General features: G+C 36.4%; 2 protein-coding genes across 3 annotated transcripts; both read right to left on the minus strand.

Annotated features, from left to right (window-relative positions):
* Nucleotides 1–9,858: 9,858 nt before the first annotated feature.
* LOC112178637 (ubiquitin-conjugating enzyme E2 10) lies at nt 9,859–12,811 on the minus strand. 2 transcript variants are annotated; one of them, XM_024316802.2, is made up of 5 exons: nt 12,728–12,811; nt 12,501–12,573; nt 11,052–11,179; nt 10,409–10,513; nt 9,859–10,251 (listed from the first exon to the last, which is right to left on the minus strand). In XM_024316802.2, the coding sequence occupies exons 2-5, from the start codon at nt 12,568–12,570 to the stop codon at nt 10,108–10,110; spliced, it is 447 nt and encodes a 148-aa protein (XP_024172570.1). In that variant the 5' UTR covers nt 12,571–12,573; nt 12,728–12,811; the 3' UTR covers nt 9,859–10,107. The 2 variants fall into 2 exon arrangements, with proteins under 2 accessions (XP_024172570.1, XP_024172569.1); XM_024316801.2 differs by lacking the exon at nt 12,728–12,811 and having other exon boundaries at nt 12,501–12,670.
* A 1,375-nt stretch (nt 12,812–14,186) lies between these two features.
* Nucleotides 14,187–18,484, minus strand: LOC112179137 (probable inactive receptor kinase At4g23740). The gene is made up of 4 exons (XM_024317467.2): nt 18,285–18,484; nt 18,040–18,149; nt 16,260–17,602; nt 14,187–15,069 (listed from the first exon to the last, which is right to left on the minus strand). The coding sequence occupies exons 3-4, from the start codon at nt 17,482–17,484 to the stop codon at nt 14,396–14,398; spliced, it is 1,899 nt and encodes a 632-aa protein (XP_024173235.1). The 5' UTR covers nt 17,485–17,602; nt 18,040–18,149; nt 18,285–18,484; the 3' UTR covers nt 14,187–14,395.
* Between the last annotated feature and the right edge of the window lie 5,038 nt (nt 18,485–23,522).

The following is a 23,522-nucleotide window of genomic DNA, read 5'->3' on the forward strand; positions in this document are numbered from 1 at the left end:
ACTTAGTGATCCTATTATGCTATCTACCAAAAAAAGAAAAGGATAAATATACTCATGAAATTAATTTGATCCTAAAACGAATATCCATCATTTTTTTTATCAAAGAAAATTTAATTTCGAGGATGAAGTGATATCATTGTAAGTTGTTATCTTTCATATGGTTGTTATCTCATCCTCATCACGATTTTGTATAGCTCATTTGATTTTGTCATTAATTATAAATTGCATGGAACTTTGTTATTTAACCTGAATTTTGCCATGCACTTTATCCGGCCAAGATTTTTATCAAATCTTGTGCAACCACTTTTAGGAAAATTATTCCTCCATTAACAAAATTTCTTTTCGATATAATAGGAAGGGAATAGAGTAGCATACTTACACCGTTACACTATCAACTCTAAGGTGCTTCTAGTGACCATGGTTGCGTCAACTCAAATTTATTTTCACCTTTCTATATGTTCAGATATTTTATTTATAAGTGTGAGAATAAAATGTTCAACAAATTACTTGCAAGAGGTTAAACTGATAGCAACTAGACAAGCAGAGTCAATGTGAGAAATTTTGTACTTCAACCTCATTAAAAAAAAATTCCTGAATTATACTGAAACCATCACACTAATGATATCTTGAAATTTGAATCATATAATAAAAAGGGATTCGTAATAATTTTATTTATTTTCTTCCCACTAATATTGAAACTTGTGTTTTGAGATCCAGTGGATGATTAACAAGAGAAGAGAAAATGGGGGCATTTGGATTCGCAAAGAAGAAGCAAAAAGAAAAGCTGTACGTAGTAGCTTTCTTGGAGTCTGCCTTGGTTTGGTTTGATTTGCTTATAATTAGGAGAGGAAGAAGGCCGTGTGAAACCACTCATAAAAAAACAATTAGCAAAGACTACATGGGATTCGACAAATCCATGAGAGAGGTCCTGGTCTCTGAGCTATACATATTAACAAAACAAAACCAAACAAAAACAAATCATATTCATGTTCTAATTTTGTTTTGGCTTCTCAAACCACTAAATTTAAACACTTTGTTATTTGATAATTGTGCTGTTGCTTAACCTCGAGAGAGATAGACAAGTCAATCAGCATCATCATCATCTCCTAGATATATATTTCTAGCTAGTTGTGGTTGTGCTGCATTCTTTGAGCCACGAAAAACTTAGAGAGAATTCCCAGTATTAGTATTAATTTTATCAGATTTTGGTCCATTGCGAATTAACCTATCCCTATGTTCTTATTAATCAAGCACATAACTTTTACTCGGTTTCGAGTTATTGTTATTCGACAATCATGATGTTTATGAAACATGAGAAAATATCTATCCCCCTCCTCCCGAAACAGAAAAATTGGTGTTTTTTAGGGACAGAAATTTGTTGATGTAATATTCTCTACTCTCAATTCAGAGTTATATGTTGGTTTTTTTAATAATTATTTTAGTGAGTATAAAAACCAAGAAAAGTAATTGCCGTATTACATTATCTCATTATTTTTTCCTTGTACGTTCTAACTTATTTCTTGTTTCATGTTCCTTCGTCGCTTCTGTTTTATGCAAATTTCAATCAATTTTCTTTTATCATTCTTGTACAGTTGCTCCTATACTGTGTAATGTCAATATATGTGTTAATAGTTGCTCCACCCCAATAGTAGCTGGGTTTATACCCAGCATCAACATTATCTCCAAAACACCTCAAGAAACTGGCTCCCAACGATATTGTGGAACAACTACATATAGCTAATTAAATTGCTAATATTGTTTTTTTTTTTGTTGAAAATTCAAATAAGGAATTATGAGATATTAGCTCCTCGTACAAACACTATAGGGCACGAAGCTCACCCTTTTGATCCTGAATGAAAAGGGTCTGCCACTCTCCAGGAACCCACCACCCTTCCCTCTATTTGTTATTTTATTAATAAACAAAAGAAAACGTACAAGCTAAGAAGAAGGGGAAGACACAAACCTTCCCAAATACAAAAAGGAAAGGAAAACAGAGCTTCATGCAAGCCTAACAAAAGCTCAAAACTACAACTATGGACACCCCACACCAAACAGCCATAACAAAAGTTGATAACATTATTGACTTATTCAGTAGAACTGTACAAGTTTAATGAATTTTAGGGAGTAAACGGTTCACGGTTGTATGAAAAAAAAAAAAAAAAATTGAAACTAACTAGTTTGAAAAGTCTACTATAGAATCAAATTTCTTTTCTGCAACTATAACAAATAGGCTTACAATATTCGTATATTGTGGCATTTCTTTTTGTTTCCCGGGTATAGTTGGACATCAACTTCAAGTGCTCGAAGAACAGTACGAGTACATACTATTGACTAATAATACCAACTTCCTAATCTTCCTTTGTTTCTCTTTGGAAAAGCAATGTTTTAAACCCAGAAATTGAGGGTTTTATGGTGTAGGTAGGAATAATAAAGTGTGCAAACTAACATTAAAAGAATTGCAACAGAAAACATTAATAGGGAACAAAATCAAGGTTGGAAATTGAAACAACAAGCCTAGTAAACTTGATTTAATGCCTTTAGGTCTACCATAAATAAAACCACACCAACTTCACTCTTGGACCATCATTATTGACTCTGTTCTTTCCTGATTCCGACCATCACTTTTATTCATCCCTTGACTTAGATCGCAAGTTGTCTGTTTGATTATTGGGTCATTGTCTATCTATATGATTACATGCATGTTTGGTACCCAACCATAACTTGGAACAGAATAATATCCCTCTTCAATGCTTGCACGTTCACAACTATAGTGCATAGTCATGCAAATGAAGTGTTTTACTTTCCATGAAAGAAAGAGTAGTGGCATTTTTTTTCTTCTGTGATAAACAACATGCTACTGGTTCACATCTTGATTAGCTGTTTCAATCCTTATATGCATACATGAATGATCGTTAGTCGTTACTGCATCCACCGATTAGAAATTGTTATTGTGCATTTAAAGTCGGAGTTAGAGGAACTTACTAATCAGAGTATCAGACAATTAATTACCTCGAGCTTGAAATATCTCAAGGTGTCCAGGTCAATTTATAATAAAAACTCTTTGAGCACCCCATATTTACTTGGTCAAACATTAGTCTCAACTTCCGTTTTCTCCAATGCAGTGGTTTTTGATCGTTTCCCTCACTCTAACAGTCTCAAGTCCATGAATATTTGCATATAGTTATAGTTCTAAACTTCTGATAACACACATCATGCTGACAGGTTGATAATCGCTTATGTGCATATACCTTCACACTTCCACATGCTTTAGTACATGTTTATAGAAGTTTTTTTGATAAGATACATGTTTATAGAAGTTTAGAGTTGTATGTCTATAGTATTTGACTAAGTAACTCGAAAGCGATTGATCAAGGAATGATTAGCACTAATAAATGGTTACACGATCAGACTACAATGAATAATTAGCACTAATATATGGTTAGATGATTAGGTTATAAGCAACAAGTGATTAAAGAGACCCGTAATAATACTTAAACCAAAACTTTTAGGTCAAGTCCACTTCATCAAACGGCTTGAAGTCCATGAAAATGGCGACCAAGCTCGACAATGGCCACATCATATGATTTGAGTGGGGATCAAAGCAGGTAGAGATAACTCACTCTTTGTCCTCAGTAGAGACAATTAGCCCTCAGAAAGCACACTACTAATTTTGATTATAGTAGTAATTAACGGCCTGATTTTCTGGGGCCAGGGTCCTTTACAACTCCTGTGCACGACTCATTATTTGAAATTTCTCTTCCCCTTTCTGCATTAAGCTTTCCACGTGCAATTCAAGTTTTTTTTTTTTTTTTTTGAAAAAAAGAAGTTGGTCAATTGCGAATTAATTAGTGCAAGTGCAAAGTTGCTAGACATAGAAAGACATGGATCCCTGTGTACAATATATATAATGTAAACGAAACTATAGCCTGAGATACAACTACGCAAATTTATTTGGTTTTATGGGGAACAAGGCCTAATTAAATACGATTGTCACAGGGCACAGGCCACAGTTCTTGACTCCATGGTTTCTGGTTCTTGAGGTTTAGGTAGGTAGTCTTGTAAACTCAGATCATGTTCTAATATTAATATCCCATCACAAAATAAGTTGAACTTTGCTGGCTTTATGCATGGGTACCTTTCTAGATCAACGACCAACGGTGGTTTAAATTTGTAATTGCAAGAATTTATCTTTTGTTTGGAGTTTTCAATCTAAATTCTTTGTAAGTCTCTATCAAAATTTCTATTTTCTTATAGCTAGCTTTTAGTTATATGATATAATGTTTTGTTGAAAAAAGAAATATCAAATGTAAAAAGTTGATGATTTTCCTTAAACATGTTAATGTAATGCTACATTAATTTCGTTAGTAATAAACTAGCTATGGTTTCAATCTCCCTCATTTTGGGACATATTTTGATTATTTTCCATTGTACATAATAGTATAATTCAAATTTGAACATTGTGCATGAACCTTGGTAAGGTATGGTCTACATACAATATCTCAGACACCATTTAATAGTTTTGTAGGTTAATTCATCAAGCGCGAGCACACGTGATATCGTCACGTGATAGAGCACATGCTACGTGTCACTTTCGCACTGGCTGGTCACTGCCACCACCCTAGATTGGGTCCAATAGATACGCAGATGTTCTTCAAAGCTGTCTCTACGTTCTGACTTTAAACCCTAAAAATTCCATATCCATATTTAAAATCCAAGCTTCATGTGGGAAGAGAGAAGAGTATCAGACGACTTTTCAATAACACACAGAGGTGTAAAAAAGCCAGGCCAAAGCCAAAGCCCTAAAAGTTAAAGCTACAGAACCATATATTGTCTCCGAGTAAAGAAAGCGAGAGCTGAGAGAGCCCTCCATAGCCCACCAGAACAACTAGCTGGGATATATGCCCACATTAAAAGACTAGCTAGGGTTAAAAGAAACAAAGAGGTAAAGGGTTAGGCCTGTAGCTGTAGGACTATCTCTTTAGGGTCCTGGCTTAGATTTGTAGCCCTACGTTTGTTTCTTCTCCAGGAAGAGTGTTGTCTCTGTGCGAAGGATATCAGATTATCAGATATGGTAAACATGTCGACAAGAACGCAATTTTTCAGCCATGTCCTATTCAGCCACTTGGGTCTGGTTTTCACCAGAGAGAGAGAGAGAGAGAGAGAGGGACTGGTGCATATTATTAATTAACACGAGGTTGAATTATCTGGGTAGTTTATACTTTTTACCACGTTCCACTTGTAAACTACTTGCTGTTACTTTGGCCGGCCTGAGTTATAGAAAGTTAGAACCCCAAGATATCTTCTTTGATAAAGGAGGTGATATTGTGGTAAGGGTTAAAAGATGCTTTACCACGTACTGTCATTTCTCCGTATTTTTTTCACTTTGCTAAGGAAATCTTCAAAAGGTTTCTAGACCTGTACCCCTATGAATGATATGGTTCGTGGAAAAAGTAGATCGAGATTTTGTAATCCCATCTTAACCCAATTTTCAACTCAGTCTTGAGTGTGACATGACTTCTTAATGTCAAGCCATGTTTGGGTGTAAGGGATTTAGACTCCGGTCTAGAGGTGGCAAAAGGGCCGGCCCGGCCCATTTTAAATGGGTCAGCCCTGTCTATTTTAAGCGGGTCTAGTCGTACTTCGTGCAGTGTTTGGGTCGGCCCATTTATTATCGTGTCGGGCTAGTGCCAGCCAATTTACTTAAACATTAAGCCCAACCCGGCCCATGGCCTGAGCCCATATTGTGCCGGGCCGTGCTTGTGTCTGGTCAATAACGGGCCGTGCTCGTGTCTACTTACTATAAAGCATGATTTTAAAATCTTAATTTGAACAAATAAAAATTAATTTTATTTAACTATTTAGAAAATTAAAATAAATTAAGTTCTACAACGTTTTTCTTAATCTTAGTTTTTTAAGATTAGATTTCTAATATTTTTTTATATTCCACTATAAGAAAGAAAGAAAAAAAAACTCAAAATATATTCTTTCCTTCATTTTATAGTTGTATTATTATGAGATTAGTCTTTATTAATAAACATATATTTAATATTTAGAAAAAATACTTATGTCAAAATAAGGATATAATTTTTTGTTTCATTATTTTGACAATATAAAAGAAAGCATTGGTGGAATTGTCATGAGATTTTAAATAAAAATGTCTCATATTCAAATCTCATCATTATAGTTTTTTAATATTTTTTTTTAAAAAATGAAATTTTGTGTTTGTAACAGGCCAGCCCACAATATGTCGTGCTCGGGCCGGGCCAATGGGCCAATATTCTTAGGCCTAGCTCGACCCGTTATTCTAACGTGCTCGGGTCGTGCCGGGCCACTAACGAGCTTAGGCCGTGCCGAGCTGCTTTTAATCGTGCCGGGCCCGTCCCGTGCTCGTGCTACATATATATATATATATATATATATATATATATTAGAATTTTAGAGGTTTTATTGGTAAACAAGAAATAGTGGAAAGTGAAAAATATGAAGAACCAAATGGGTCAATGAAAACTTTGCAAGGTGTGTGGACTTGGAACTTTGTGATTAAAGACTAGGCCTTGAGCCTTGGGTCTCAGGCTCTAAGCACTTGAGCATCTTTCTATTGTTCTAAAAGAAAAAGGCGTATTTTTTTTTGAAAGGAAAATGCGTTTTTTTTTTGTTTCAGATAAATATGACAGCAATTACAAAAAATATATATGTTCAATTTGAATAGTTGTAACTTCTTTTACAACCGTTCAATCTGAATTCTATAAAAGACGTACAAAAACTAATTTCAAAAATACATTAGTTTTGAGACTCACATATCTTCCATAAAATCTTTTGAGAGAAAACACAATTTGGCATCCGCGATAGAATCCAAGACACACTGGTAACCTTGGATTGAGAGTTGTATCCTACAAGACAGATGTCCATGAAGATCTACAACAAATGTGTAGGGATGTATTTTTATCTTAGGACATTGCACCAAAGCAAGTCTCTCTCAAAGATTCAAGTTAATGAATTCGACTTCTCATTGCTTGATATTCTTTCATCTGTTCTTTACATGTTGTTATTTTTTAGGATTGAAACATCACTTGCAATCCTTGTCATAAATGTATAAATTTTGGTTACGACTTACGAACAAGTAACAACGTTATGTTTCTTGAGGATTGATCCTATGAGTAACTATTTCTAACAATAAGTTTTCATAGAGATCAATTCTCAACCACCCCTTGCTATGCCCATGACTCCATGACTAGGACTACAAAAAACGTGAACGGTGATTGGATTGATGATAAAAAAGAATCATGGGTCTTGAACAGTGATTTAATTGGTGATAAAGAAAATGAATTTCTGGTTCAGTTTTCCACCTTAACAACAGAAAATATCAAGTATCATAACTTTTTAATTTTAAGCAATGTTTAGGTGCAATATATTTCAACTCAAGTTTTTGTAGTGTGAAGAAAAATGTTCTTAGTCACTAGGGGTACTATTCCTAAGCATGACTCGTATATATGTATCTCGCCCTCTCCCTAAACTGTGTGGTTTTCCATAGGTAGTGGTTTACATATTTCACATCAAAATATGTATTTGGGCTTAAACCCAAGGCCTTCCTGGAAATGAAAACGAAAATTAAGCTTTATAGCAATTTATGGCTTGTTCTTGTTACTCCTACTTCTCTTCACTTTGTTCCTCTTTAAATTATGTATATTGATGTTTGTTTAATGATGGGTAGTGAGTAGTTTTGTTGTTGGGGGCTAGGATTGTGTGCCCTAGTCCAAATTTTGTGTAAAAGATGCTTATTTTAATGTAATGATGCAATTTTCATATGATGGATGTTTATATATATTTTTGTTGGGTTAAAATGCATGTCTAGGAGCCTAGTAAACTCTAGGGTGTGTATTTTGAGCATGTGTAGGATGGAGTTGGAGGCTTGACCCCCTCTAATTCCTAAGCTATAAACCTTCAATTTCGTATTCGAGGGGTTATAAGCATGGTGATTTACACCCGTTGCGTGATTGTGCTGGAAGGTCGCTTAGTAGTCTAATTCCTCGATCTTTAGGCCTCTTTATGTGAATTAGAGACCCTTGAACCGGCTCTAATTCATGCCAAGTGAGTTCCTACAGCTCTTGAACCGGAGTAGGAATACCATGAAAGGGAATTTCGGTCATTGAGCCTTGAATTGCCTTGGATACGACTACCGCCAAAGTAGGAAATTTGCATCTACATTAGATTAGCTTCCGACACATGAGATTTGGGTGAAGGAACCTCCCTAGCACCCGACATTCTCATTATATTGTTCACACTTTTCTAGTTTAATTTCCTTGCATTTTTATTAATCGCTTTGCATTTTATTACTTTTTGTTAAGTTCAAATAAACTCTCAAATATTGAATCCATCTACTCAACTGTGCGTAACTCATTTGGGCTACAAGTTAGTGGCTTTGATTAGGCTTAGTGTGAGCTAAGCCAAGCATTGCCGAGGCTTGGTGCCTTGTGAATATTTTATTTTTATTTTTATTTTTATTTTCATCTCATTGTGTGCTTTTAAGTTATTTTAGTGCTAATTACCTCGGTTAGGTCCAACACCTAATCCCCGAGGTATGATAATCAAGGTTCTAATACTTCCCTTGACAACGATTCGTACATTTGCGAGAGCATATGCATCAAGTCAATGGCAACCTTCTTGTTGGAATAGAACATTCCTCCAGAGTGATAATATACAGATAAAATACATTGGGGATAATAGAGTTTGGCAGAGAAAAATATATGAGTTCTTAAAGGGTTGCTTCGATGATTTCCATCTAAATAAAGTAAACAAAGAACGCTGCTCCGTCTGCTCGACATGAACAAAATGAATAAATAACAAACAATGCAGAATCAAACAGATCCAAATGTTGGTAAAAGCAAAAAGAAAAAAAGAAAAAAAAAGAAGAAGATCCAAATGTGATTATGGCATCGTCTCCACGAAACTGATGTGGCAAGTCTACTTCTCCAGCTGACTTCTTAATGATATATACAAAATTCCAAACCCTCTTCGTTTTACAAGAAAGTATTTGGGTAGCGTAAATATTGTAGTCGAGGCATCATGTGTTTTCCTGATGTGAACCCCTAATTTTATGTTCACCACGAAACTCAAACGTCTATGTTATATTGAAACTTTTTAAAGTTGTGGTTGGTAACTGAGAGGTACTCAATTTTCGCTGGAGCTTGTCCATTGTCTGTAGTTCTGTACTGCACTGCTAAACACTTTCCCATTTTCAGGTAGAAGAGCAGAGGATAGAATCCCTTCAGATTGGAACAGCTTCTGGACTACAAGGGAAATTTCGTTGGCGTAGGTGCCCATTTATATGGATGGTTTTCGCAATGATTTTTTCAATGGTGAAGGAATTACCAACGAGTCTGCCTCGGCCAGGGGAGTTCTAAGCTCTCCTTTTCGGTTTAATCTTTTTCAGTTTAATGAAGGCTATACTGGTACAGCTTCCGCTCTCAACTCTTTGTTGACAGGCACCCAATGCATACTTCTGTGTTCATACAAAATATTTTCTTCTGCAGTATAGGAATGTCAGCCCCCGTAATCCATATTCTTAAGCGGAAAGCACGTCTGGGGGAGTTCTAAGCTCTCTTTTTGGGTTTCGTCAAGGCTATACTGGTACAAGCTTCCGCTCTCAATCTTTGTTGACAGGCAACCCATGCATACTTCTGTCGGTTCATATAATATATTTTCTTCTGCAGTGTCAGCTCTCATAATCCATATTCTGAAGTGTAAAGCACATCTGGGGGCTATTTGCAACGCATTTTCACAAAAAAGGCAAACATGCCACATTTCTATGATCTATTTTGTTAATTCAGTATCTACTCTGCCATTATCTAGTGCAAAAGATTTAGAGTATCAGACAACGATAGAGGTGATTTCATTTTAGAGTAGAGTATCAGACACAAGGGATGTGTTTCATAGTCATAACTTAAATTTCGCATAACAATTCAAAGCAATTTCTGTTCCGAGGGCGGAAAACTCTCCCTTTTGGTCCATTTATGTGAAGAACAGATCACAACAATACCATTCATACGTCTGATCAAAAGATCAATGCCAACGGGAAAGATGCCGTCCTCACAGAGTCCTAGCAGCACACTAGCCCATGGCGTACTTCTGGGTCCAGCTCCTTGCAGTGGTCTCATACTTGTTCTTGTCGGTCTTGTACATATGGGCAATCTCTGGCACCAAAGGATCATCAGGATTTGGGTCTGTCAACAGGGAGCAAATCGAAAGCAATACCTGGAGAAAAACAAAAGAAGCAAAATAAGTTTTATGCTTCAGTTACACAAATAACATAGCAGCACGTGGTTCTGTTTCCTTTTCAGTATATACTCCATAAGAAAAGTTGATAATCTAGTTGCCACACACTAAAAGAAACTGAACTTAAACATTTTACCTTCGATATGGTCAGCGCAGGACTCCACTGTTCCTTCAAAATGTCAAGGCAAATGCTGCCATTGCTATTAATGTTTGGGTGAAACACCTTTGTCCTGAATGCAACCTGCATAAAACAAGTAGAATAGACATCAGAGAAGTAGCACAGACCGTGATACTGAGAAACTAGGCAACAGAATATTTATAACTCCATGCCAGATTGTTTTCAATCAACATAACTATATGAAAGCAGACAGTATGCAGAAGTTCACTTGTTAACAATTGGGACTTTCTTGAATTCAGACTAAATTATACAAGCTAAAAGGGTATACCTGTTGAATCCTACTTGACAATGATCCGTACATGATAGGCATTCATTTAAGGTCATAACTATTACAGTACACCAAATTGAAATTGGCTAATAAGTTCTATCGCGTGTGGATTGTACAGTATATGCTTGAATATAGAGTTCAAGCATTGAGTAAAGATTTGCTATAGCTTTTCACACCAGATCCCAGATCATGCACTATGCAAGCAACATATCTTGCTACAAATAATGGCCTGGAGATGAACTTCTATGGGAAACAAAGGAGCAATAAAGAATGGGAGTCCCAAGTAAACAGAATAACACTTCGAGTTGGAGCTAATAGGATGCTAGGATGTACCTTTGGTGGCTTAAAAGGATAGTCTGGAGGAAAGTGTATGGTGACAAGAAAAACTCCACCTGCGTAGGGACTGTCTGCAGGACCCATGATTGTCGCCTGCCAGTGAAACATGTCTTCTGCAACTGGGCCTAAAGATATTCCGAAAAGCAAAGACAGTTAAATTGAATATAGAACAAATGTTAATAAAATTTTTATCAGCAGTGTTTCATCGAGCATATTTCTCCAACAAAGGAAAATCAAGTCATTAAGTTACCAATTAATTAAGAACATTAAATAAAAGAGTAAAAAAATTCCTCAACGGTCTGAAGTCTTGCACTCCAAATAGTTTCACTGCATACAGCAGATGGATCTGCTGTTTCCATAAATAGGTCCAAACTCTCCTCAAAAGCATGAATTCTTGCATTCATTACATATAATGGTAATGCTAATCTTCAAATTAACTAGTAAAGAATACAGTACATAATCAATGATATAGCACCTAAAGTGGCATTTGAACTTTACATCATTTGCATGTACCTAGCTAAGTATCTAAAGAAGGGGAGGAACTATTATAATTCAGTTAATCGAGAGTCATGTAATGCAAATTTGTGTTAAAAAACAAAAAAAGAACAAAGCTTTCAACCTCCACTAGCAGACAAGCCATTTTGAAGATTCATGAAGAAACCTAGAACAAAAGTGAGGCCCTTCCCACCATGACCACTACCACGAGCAACTACCAACCCACCAAAAGCTGGATATTATCTCATCTGCAGATTCCCCAATGTCCCATTTAACTTCTTTGACAGCCGCAACCTCCCTCTTTCTAATTCCTTTTCAGTGTCCAAACGACTCACCTCAATGCATAACAAAACTCCCTCCTAATGTGGTCTTAGCAGCTAGGTGACTTCCAACACCCTTTTACACTCAGAAAGAGAATCACTTGCTCTAGAGTACGACGATAACCATATGTGAAGAAAAAACTCATAATTGGATCCTCATGGGACCCTGCAAATGAGTCCCAAGATGTTAAATGATATGCATATTACCTATATCAGTAAAACCAGAACAGGGCTTGCCAAAGATACCACCTTCCTTCACAAAGGTATCGCCTTTACCATCCTACAACATTCATTATTTCCTATATCATCTCTAGTATTTAGCAACGCGATTCAATTGTCCAACAAACAAACACAATTCCTTCATATATATATATATATATATATATATATATATATATATATATAATTGATCACTAATCGATACGAAAACCAAATCGATGCAGACCTAATTAGAGCAAAATGAAAAGCTCAAATCGGAGCCAAAATCTTTAAAGAGCTAGCAAGATACAAACTTTGGCATCAATATTCACCAACAAATACAATTCAAATCGAACAAAGTCAGCAGCAGACACAAAAATCTGAAAATCAAAACCAGAGAAAAGAACAGATCGGGATTGGAAATCGGAAATACCAGCGCTGCAAGAGGTAGGAGGATCTTTCTGGAGATCCTTGAGCTCCTTCAAGATCCGCTTGGACGCCATCACCTTCACAAAAAACGAAACACAGACGACAAACCCTAGATTGATCAAACTCACCCCCAAATCTAAAACGCTCCCACAAATAATATAACCCCCAAAATTCCCTTTTTTTTTTTTTTGCTGCAAGTCGCAGAAAGCGAGAGAGAGGTGGAGAAATTACCTGAAAGACCCTCCTGTTTTGTTTCTACGTATTTTGGTTTTGGTCTTTTTGCCTCCCTCTCTTTTTGTTGCGAAGGTGGGTGTAGCGCTCCAACCACCACTCACGATTGAGTTTATATATCCTACGCAAACCCCAACCCCGGGGGGGGATAAGATTGTAAATTTCTCTCCCTACGTAGAGTCATCATGTCGACATGTCGTTTCTGACCGTCCCTGGTCATTGATTTCTGGTGAGAGGGGGCCCTCCGAAGTTACTATTCATTTAAATAGTAAGAGTATGATTTGAGTGTTCGATTGTGGCTAAATTATGCCTCATAATTTAGAGATTGCATAAGACCATCTGCCACGGTAAGCCAAAAAGCCAAATATGGGATATAATTCGCTCCCATCGTAACCCATATACACGGAGATCAAAAAAAAAATTGTCTTACCACCCAGATGCACCCCATAATATGGCTTACATATTCATATGCCATATCTTTCTATTTCTTTATTATTTCTTCTCATTGTTTCTATTTTGCTCAAACAATTTCAAACACATTGAGTTTTAATTCGGTTTGTGTCCTTTATTATTTTTAGCTCCTAATCTTTATTCTTCTCTAATTTTGTACTTATATATTTTTTTATGATAACATTACAAAGATCTCAATGAGGTCTTTTATTTGAGGCTAATATTAAATACATTTAGATAAATTTAATTTAGTATATAATTATGAAAATTTTGTAGGAGATTTGAAAATTAACTTTTATATAACTCAATTTATATGAGTCTTTTTTTTAGCTGTTAGTGTGCAAAAGATATAGAAATCTTGTAGTTGTTTAGTGGCCAAAAACAAGCTGGGTTTAGAAAATGGCATATGAAATATAGCTTACGGTGGGAAACTATGAAATGGCAAATTAGAATATTCCTGGTATATTCCCTTTTTGGAAAGCCATATTCAGTAAGGATTTACTTTACCATGGCAAATGCTCTAATACGGACTTTATTTGAGCATTTTGCGTTTACAATGGAGAATTTTCGCTCTTTATAGGAGTCAACTGACCAAGCACTGCCTTAAAAATGTATTTTCTTCACTAGTTAAGATCTAAGGTTCAAGATTTCCCTAGTCTATATTCTTTACTTTTCTATGATAAATCCGAAATGATTTTTTTTTTCTTTCTTTCTTTCATTCCTGATATCAGTCGTTGACTCATTTGGAGCACCAAATATTGTCTTCCCATGACAGGTTGCAGAATTCAGAAACAATGTCGAGTATGTACAACATTTGAAAGCTATCAGGAAAGCAAACACAAATTTATGTTAGAGTTTGATTTCACATTCTGCACTCTGATAAAGCTTTTTCCATGTTAAGCAACCGACGTCAGCTAGGCAGCTCTGAAAGCTTCAGGGGCGATAGGAGAATGACAAAGCTCTAAAGGCTTTGTCCAGAACTGAAGAGTAAATGGTTAGAGAGCGAGAGAAAGAGAGAGTAAGAAAGCACCAAAAGAAATGCCATTTCGGCATCAACAGTCTCACTAATACACCGATACATGTGACCTAACTCTTACCTAAATGGAATCAATTAAGTTGATAAAGAAAAAAAATCACAGACTTGTTCATTAACTGGAGCAGGACGACATTTTGAGATAAAATGAAATTCATGACCAGATGAGAAATCTGCCAAATGGCTCACTCTTGTGAGGTCAATTGTGGTGTTCCAACTACTGGCGGCGGTGTTGATCCGAGGGGTGTTGTGCTTTCTGATCTGTTTCCAGAAGATGGACGATTCTCATTATCCATCCGCTGCACGTTTTCTATCATCTTCACTACATCCAGCATCTTAGGTCGCTGATCTGGCATTCTTACCACGCAAGACATAGCTATCTGTAACATCTCCACCATTTCTTCCTCGATGCCTGGATACCTCATCAGTTCTAAGTCAAATACTTCCGCAGTCCACTCCTCACGAACAACTGAATGAACCCACCTGACCAAGTGGACAATCTCATCACCAGCAGTAGTATGGATGGGGGATTTTCCAGTGAGGAGTTCGAGTAACACAACCCCAAAGCTGTACACATCAGCAGGCTGTGCTGCTTTTCGGGTGTCTGTCACTTCTGGAGCTCGGTAACCAGCTGCACGGGAGATGGGTGGAGCCAGTGAGCTCATTATAGTTGTCAGGCCAATATCAGAAACACAGCCATACTGTTGTGGATTGAGAAAGATATTTGAGGCTTTGACGTTTCCATGGACAAGCTTCCCTCCATTCTCTGTATGTATATGAGCGATTCCTCTTGCTGCTCCAATAGCTATTCTTAGTCGGGTATCCCAATCTAAAGGAATTCTGTCCTCTCCTCTTCTACCTGAAAATGGAAAGAGTGTTTAGCAGAGCAAGGTCAAAGGAAAATTGCCCTTCAAGACATGTCAATGCTAAGTAAGATTGAGTTCCTCTCAATTACCAACCACAAAAAAAGGTTTGTTTATTTGAACATAGGGGTTTGAAGTTCCATGATGAAGATATAAGTAGGGGTTCACAATAGAATAACATATGATGCTTGAAATCAGATATTGGAATGGGAATGGAAAACATTGATGCCTGTTCTTAGAAGAGATGAAACAAGTAAAGTTGATTCTACAAAAGTCAACTCATATACTAGGATCACATCAAGGTTTGACCCTGTACGACTCCTCGATGTTGATCTATTTTGTATAGATTAACCATGGATTATCCTAGTTTCAAACTCCTATTCCTTGGTCAAAGATATTGATGCCTTATAAGTCTCGGACAAAACAACATCTATGTGTGTGCATGTACGCTCATAAAGCTAGTTTCCCTTGATGGCCAAAGTAGTAGGGGATGTACCACAAAACTTCATACCCTGCCGGCAAAATAACATTGGTGTGTGGGTGCAAAGAATGAAGGTACTTTCCCTTGATGATGGGGTATAGCGGGTAATAAACCACAAAACTTTACACCCTATTGGTACCTACTAGATATTTTCATGCGTTTATCACAATTGGACTCAAAAGCAATCCTTTAATAACCAAGTCATGGTTAACCTTCACAATTCAAAATTCAAGTTTGGAAAGATTCTAAAGCCAGAAGAATATTAGCACTTTAAGCAGGAAGTAAAGTAGATTCTACAAAGTATAGATCATGGACCAGGATCATATTAAGGTTTGACCAGTAATACATCCAGACAGCAAAGACACAGTTATATTTGACACATCAAAAACCATTCAAAACAGCTGAAGCAAACCCTCGTAGCATTCATCTAGGTTTTGGGTTGCAATCTATCACATTCTTATGACAGTTCCAATAAATTGTGCAAACAAACGGAATTCTTTATAAGCTTTGCCTCTCCTATTAATACTCCACCAAAGCGAGAGCAATGTACTGATAAACAGACAACCTCTATGATGTATAGGATTCAAACTCCAAAATAAGATTACAGCAATAAGCTATTTGCATTTAAAAAATTTCAATAGACAGACTCATCAAAGAATGAAGACAGCAGACAGATTCATCAAAGAATGAAGACAGCAAACGTACCGTGTAACATAGCTGAGAAGCTCCCCTGAGTATGGTAGTCATATACCATCAGCTTCTCATCTTTGGAATAATAATATGCCTTGAGTTCAACCACATTTTCATGCTTAATATTGCCAACAATCTCCATATGCTGCTCAAAGTCCTTCTTCCCCACATTAACATCCTTCAACCTCTTCACCACCACAATCGTTGCATCCTCCAATATTGCCTTATACGCTGTACCAAATGTCCCCTTTCCGAGTACCTCAGCTGAAGCCCTCAACAAATCCTCCAGATCAAATGCATAATGACATCCCTCAAAGAAAACCAGCCTATTATTCACATCTTGACTCCTCGAAATCACCTTCTCCGGCGACATTTCCCCCTTCTGTAACTTCCCGGAAAGCCCATCTTCTCTTTTCCTTCTTAAGCAGACAACAAGTATCAGACATGCAAACGCCACAATGCCCAAAACAGCCGCTGCAATAATAATTCCCAGCAATGCAGTCTCACCAAGCTTCCCAGACTTCTGATTCGGCTTAGAGGGTGGAGCAACAGGAGGAACCTCAGCCGGAAAATTGGTAAAAGAAAGGTCGTTGTTACCCCCAAACACTGCCCTTGAAAACCTCTGCAGAGATTTAGGCACAATACCACTCAGATTATTGTTGGACAAATTCAGCAACTGCAACTTGGGCACTTCAATGTCAGGAATTTCACCCGAAAGTGAGTTGTTGGCAAGATTCAAAGCCGAAAGCTGAGTCAGATTGGAAATCGACTCAGGAATGCTCCCATTGAAGTGATTGTTGGCCAGATTGACAATGGTGAGGTTGTTCCAAGCTGAGAAGTCAGGCAATGGCCCAGAAAAGTTGTTGAACTGGAGGTACAATAAAGACAGGTTCTTTAGATTGGAGAAATCAGAAGGGAAGTGCCCAATAATCACATTGGATCTAAGGCTCAGAATCTGAAGCCCTGAAACCCTACTGAGAGTATTGGGCGGTATCGGGCCGCTCAATCCGATTCCGGGCAATCTGACGGCTATAACATGGGACTTATCTGCACTGCAAGTCACTCCAGTCCAGTGGTCGCAGACAGGAGTGTTGCTATCCCAATTGAGGGAGCGAGAGTGAGGATGGTTGTTCACAAAGTCAAGCAAAGCTTGCTTATCTTCAACTGGGTCTGCATTTCCATGAATCAAGAAAACAAAACCCAGCAAGAAAAACCAATGCAGAATCCAAAGACCCGTCATTTTTTTTTTCTACCCCTCAAAAACAAAAACCCAAGAACTTCTTCAAGCAGAGAGTGAGCTGTTTCTTCTGCAAGGCTTCACTTTTTTCATTGCTCTGTGGTTCTTGGCTGGAGACGAACTAAAAACAAATATAGAAAAAAAAAAAAAAGAGAGTAAATTTGGAGTTCAAACAAAAGACAGAATGTAAAGGGAAAAGAGAAAGGGGGAAAAATGATCAGATTCCAAGGCAATTGTCTGGAAAAAGTTGAGGTGACCCTGAGAAACTCAAGCTGTCAAAGAAAAGAAATATAATTTGAGCTTTGCTTCTTGCAGGCTTTGAATAATGTGTTTTAGTCAAAAAGGTCCTTATTTTATATAATGCACAAAAGCAAAGTCAGTACCACCAGAAACCGAGCTTCTCTTTTTGTTCTTTGTTTCTCCAACTTTTTGGTTTAAATTTTCAAAAGAAATAGCACAACCCAATACCAAAATTCCTACACAGAAAATTTCAAAAAAAAAATTCTTAACTCAGAAATGAAAAAAAAAAAAAAAAAGTACCCAGAAAGCTCAACTTACCTAGCTAAACAGTAAAGACCCTTCCTTTGAATTTTCCAGATCTGACCCAAGAACGTCCTCTGGATTTTTGGAGCCAACCCAAGTACAAAAACGTAGACAGAACTATGCCTCTGTGACCAAAACAATCCAAAGAAACCACTATTCAGAAACAGAGCAAAACGTGGAAGCATTGAGTAAGTAATTGTACCAAAAATGAAGACTGTGTTTGGCTCACAGCAAACACATTGGGCAGTGGAGAAACGTACAAGTTATGATGATGGCTCACTGAAACTGCCACCCAAACTGAACAAACAAACAAGTGGCTAAGCAAAATTATAAAGCTGTTACCAAACGCCCCCTTGTTACGGTTTTAGAAGCGTGGTTGAAATGAACAGAGAAAACCGCGAGAAAGCGTGAAGCTTTTTTGTTTGCTGAGTAGAGCTTTGCCGTGAAAACGAGCCTAATATGGCGGAAGAGGTATTGGGGGGAGGCGGTTATAAAGTGGAGCGGGGAGGTCGTGACGGAACGCCGTTAATGGTGTTGGGGTGTGGTTGAGATGGTGACGTGGTTGTCGTTTATTGGCAGACATGTGGGCCTGTGGGGTGTGTTCTTAATTTTTTGAACGTGCTTCTCGTACTGCGCTGTCGTTTTGATAACGGTAACGGCGAGGTCTACGGTTGATTCTGGCCGTTGATTTTGGGGGTCGGGATTTGGATGGGTGGATTGGGGATCGTTGGATTGGACGACGGCGGCTCTTTGACTTTCTCTTTGTTTCAATATTTGTGTGAAAGGAGATTTGCTGTGGGTTGTTAAACACATTGATCCTATTAATTAATGTACCGTAGATTGATTACCAAATTAAAAGTAAATCATGTGCTACATTTAGTAGTTAGCTATCTCATTAGATATGGAATTTATCAAGAAATTAAAGAAAGGATTTTGATTGGTAAAGGTTTAAAGGAAATGTAATATGAATCACGACGACTTGTTTGTTAAGTATCAGTACACCCTCATTTTTCATTTTGCACTTTCATCTTATGATTAATTCTACAGCAAAAATTAGATTTCAAACTAGGGCATCTATATGCTGACTTGATAAAAAGCAAAGACATGAAGGATACTATGGCTTAAGACGTCAATAGTAGTATCACAACTTATTATTAGTGTGAGTTAACTTTTAAAGAAATCATGATAAAAATAGAATTACAAAGTGTCCCTTGTGATTTGATACATTAAACTGAGTTCAATTTTAGAAGTTGAAAAGGTGCATATAAGTATATAATACACTCAAGTGTTGCGATGCTATTCAATTTTAAACATATGATCCCACATAGAACCTCTATGTAGCACTCCTTACATAGAAAAAGTGAAGATAATTAAAACACCATAAACTAGTGTTTTCCTTTTGTCTCAACCCTCAGTCCATTTCAAATAAGATACATCTCAATCATGTGTAACACTCTAGAAGTAACTTTCTTTTGTTATCATATGTAATAAACAATCAACTACTTGTTCGTGGCCCAAAAATGATTCAATTGTTTTTTTCTCCTATAGTACCAAACTCCTACTTTTATCAAATGTTACACTCCATTTCCACAACTTGCGGTTTTGCATCTTTTGTTTGAGAGAGAGATGGTAGTAGTTCTCACGCTAATTCGTTCTGATTACCAACTACAGGTTTTTTTTTAAGGCAATTTGTCATACACATGACAAACAAGAACTTATAAGAGAAATATATTACATTCGATCCACTTTGGGAGGTTTTTCTACAGACTCAGAACCTGTATTACAAGTAATTAGCATCAAATCATCGAATCACTTTTTTAGATTATATAGTAAGGATTTGCCCCCACTTGAAATCCACCACCAAATCCTGATTTTCTGAAAGTAATTAGCAGATTAACTCTGACTATAATCATTACTGGAAAAGATGAACAAAGTCAGAACTACAGGAATCTACTAACAACCTTTTATTTTCATAGAATTGGGTGTTATAAGTCAATGCAATTCACTATGTTTTCAACCAGCTAAGCTTCCATTACGGCATTACCCAAAAGCACTCTTCTATCTCAGCACCTGCTACTGTTACCACTCTAAGCAATGGTCCCATTTCACCATTATTTAATCATAACCATAAATAATTACATACAATTAAATCTATATCCATCATACCCAACCACCACTGTGCCCAGCATCAAATCCTAAAATTAAAGAAGAAGCTGAAAATTATCTGAAAAGCATTTAGAAAACTCTTCCCCTTGAAAACCAGTACACAAAGCCATCAGTCTCTCATTATCTTCCTGGTTTCTCTTGCTCTTATTCATTTGTTTTCTTCCTCATTTTTTTTTTTCATTGATTCCCACAGCTTACGTTTGTTGGAATAGTATATAGTAATTTAAACACAGACCATTATTTGATGACCAAATCTAGGTTGTTAACAGTATAATCATGTGCACAGATACAAATTAAATGTTATTGATTTGATTCTTGAGTTTCTACTCTAGGAACACAACCACCCTTGTCTTAATGCATGTCTCTAACTTTATAGCTTCAACCAACTTTGAACCAGCATTTCTTTTTCAATCACAAATGCTTCACGTCTCCATTGGCCATTGTTAATGTCCATACTGGGTTGGTGCAAAATGCTTAGTTTATGGTTCAGTTTTAAAGCTTAGCTATAGCTTGTGTGGTGGGCACCCATATCAGGCAATGAATCATGCATCGATTATGCATAGTCTCCAAGAGCTACTCTCATTTATTTGCAGACTCTTTTATAGTTTTATAGGGAGAATCCAATTATTAAAGCAAATTGGGTTCGTGTAGTAATTGGAAGTTTGCAAAATATGATCCAATATATAGCACCTAAACCTTTTGTTTGTGCTTTGATTTGGCTTGCATTCCTTTTGTAGTGTTTTGGGATTGCATGAAGATACAGATCATATGCAGCTGTCTAATTCATGTTTAGCTTTTTGATTTGCTAAATCTGGCTTCATACGCTTTGGATTGGGAATATTAATTTATGGAATAGGCTAGTACTATATCTCCTTCAGTGAGCATGACTCTGAGTGAGACACTAGCTATAGCTTCATTGGATTAGGTTGAGTGATATTTGACCTCTTTTAAGACTCATATAAGTTGTATCATGCGCTGATTACTTAAACATTAGTCAACTTATAACTATCGGGTCTCTTCGCTAGTTGGTGTTTGTTATAATACATTGTTTTAGTTGAAACTCCTGTTATTATCTCAGGAAGTTCTTTTTATGCGTATTGTTATTTGGGGTATAGGTTCCATGTCCCTTCATGTATTCTGCGATTTCATTAATCAAGTTTTGAGGGCAGCCGCACCAGTTCTTATTAAAAAATAATAAAAAACTATTTGGTCTCACTTGATAGGCTGATATATAAATTAGAGTTTGGAATAGAGGGGAAAAAAAAAACAAATTCCGTTTCATGTTTTAACTTAAGAAAAAGAACATATATAAGAAAAATAGTCTTTCTAAATGTACCCAGCAAATCTCTTAACACACCCAGCAACTAATTTATTGTAAGTATTTTTATATATTTCTAGCTAACTTCTCCATAAAACCCTCATCCTTGTACCTAGCAAATTTGGGTGTTCTTCAGAAAAACACACCCAACTCATTTATTAACAGCAATCTCACAATCTCACAATCGTGCTCTCCATGTTGAGTTGGCTAGGGCGAGTGGTTTAGTGAATTTTGCCATCGATTACTGCGACCCTTTCTTTGATCCATCGTTTTTTGTTGGGTGACAATTCTTATTGGTAGAAGGAAACTATTCTAGTACGATCGTGGATATTAATCCATGAAACTTTACATGTTTAATATGTTGTGTGTACTGCTGAGTTTGCAATGTTAATATTATTTCTGTTTGCTGATCAAAACCTTTGTCATCCATCTCCCATAACACATGAACTCTGGCCTTTACTCATAAGAGGAGTGTAAGACCATATTCACAAGCTTTCTTTATGAATATGGAGTATAATCATGTCGCGTTTTAGTATGTGTTGAATAGTAGACCCAAATCACTGAATGAAGTTGTCGTACACCGTGGGTTTGCTTCGGTTGGGTACGCATATCTGAAATAGGCTTTATTTTCTTTGCTGGGTAGTGAAGGTGAGGGCATTTTGGAGAAGGTAATTGCTATATATAAAGAGTATTTAGAATAAATTAATTGTTAGGTGTATTAAGAGATTTGCTGGGTACATTTAATAAGACCTTAAGAAAAATGATGGTTGAAAATAGAGGAAATTGAAACCCTTTAACCCATTTGGGTTTGTTTATCTCACTTTAGAGAAATCGAGTCATTTTAATATCGAACCAACGAACCAAACTCAATATCAAGCATTGTAGTGATTGTACGTAGCATTGTTTAGTTTGTTGCTGTTGTTTGGCAAGTGAGGTGAAGAAGATATTGCCTAGGGCCATGCATTAAGGAATTGAAGAGTGCTCTAATTAATGCATATGAATTTGTTTCTAGAGTTTCATGATACTGGACATGATCACTGTGTGCTATCATATAGTATTTTCTCTTAATTTACTAAACTTTACACCGCAGCCTGTGGAGCTTTGTAACTTAAGGGCGGACATGTCAAACTTTGTTTTTCACTTGGAAACTGAATCATGCCAAGACTATTAATCACTTATGAAGTGGTCTGTTATTGTTCATTATTTGCTTGGGTCTTGGCTAAAGAAAATTTGGGATTATTATTTATACTATTTTAATTTTTTTGAAAGGTATTATCTATACTATTATTAAGAGAAGAGAGTTTGTTTATTTCATTTTTATCAATTTAATATTTATTTATTAAAAAATTATGAAATATAATTAATCAATAGGGATAATATGATAAATTGTAAAATAGAAAAAAAAAAGCATAAAATGTGGTGGTTGTACGAGAAGTTTCTCCACTACTTTTAACTTCTCTCCATACACATAATGGGTGAGTCCTACTAGTATGTATTTATAATAACTAGATGATAACAGGTGGAGTATGAAACTAAAAACACTTTACAAGAGAAGGAGTGTATGGTGTTTTTCACTTGGAAACTGAATAATTCCAAGACTATTAATCACTTATGAAGTGGTCTGTTATTGTTCATGAAGGAGTGTATAGATGAGTTTTTGGGAGGGACCTCATGGTTTTATTCTCATTGAAACCAACTTTTTTCATTGATTTAGGAGTGAAGTGAGTTGTTGAGGGATGCTTTTCGTTGTTCCTCCTTATCCCCATACCAACACATCAAGGTTGTTATCAACTTCACGAGCATGTTGGAGCATATGTTTCTGCATATTGTCCTTAAGTCCTCAACCATGAACCATTTTTGCAGCTACATTGATTTTAGTATTAAGTATATATGGAACACAAGGTGTCTATTGTGCAATGTCATGCAATTTCTGAGGTTGGTTCTGGTTTCTCATTGTATTTTTGTTCAAGTTTTTTTTTTTTTTTTTTTTTTTTTTTTTTTTTTTTTTTTTTAG

The sequence above is a fragment of the Rosa chinensis genome, chromosome 7 (assembly GCF_002994745.2).
Source record: "Rosa chinensis cultivar Old Blush chromosome 7, RchiOBHm-V2, whole genome shotgun sequence".
NCBI classification, from domain to species: Eukaryota; Viridiplantae; Streptophyta; class Magnoliopsida; order Rosales; family Rosaceae; genus Rosa; species Rosa chinensis.

Coding starts and splice junctions, on each gene's coding strand:
- LOC112179137 (XM_024317467.2), bottom strand. CDS start 17,484: ATGACGGGTCTTTGGATTCTGCATTGGTTTTTCTTGCTGGGTTTTGTT. Junction 15,070..16,259: donor CTTCTCAGCTATGTTACACG/GTACGTTTGCTG, acceptor TTCCATTTTCAG/GTAGAAGAGGAGAGGACAGA.
- LOC112178637 (XM_024316802.2), bottom strand. CDS start 12,570: ATGGCGTCCAAGCGGATCTTGAAGGAGCTCAAGGATCTCCAGAAAGAT. Junction 11,180..12,500: donor TCCTACCTCTTGCAGCGCTG/GTATTTCCGATT, acceptor GAATATCTTTAG/GCCCAGTTGCAGAAGACATG. Junction 10,514..11,051: donor ATCCTTTTAAGCCACCAAAG/GTACATCCTAGC, acceptor TGTTTTATGCAG/GTTGCATTCAGGACAAAGGT.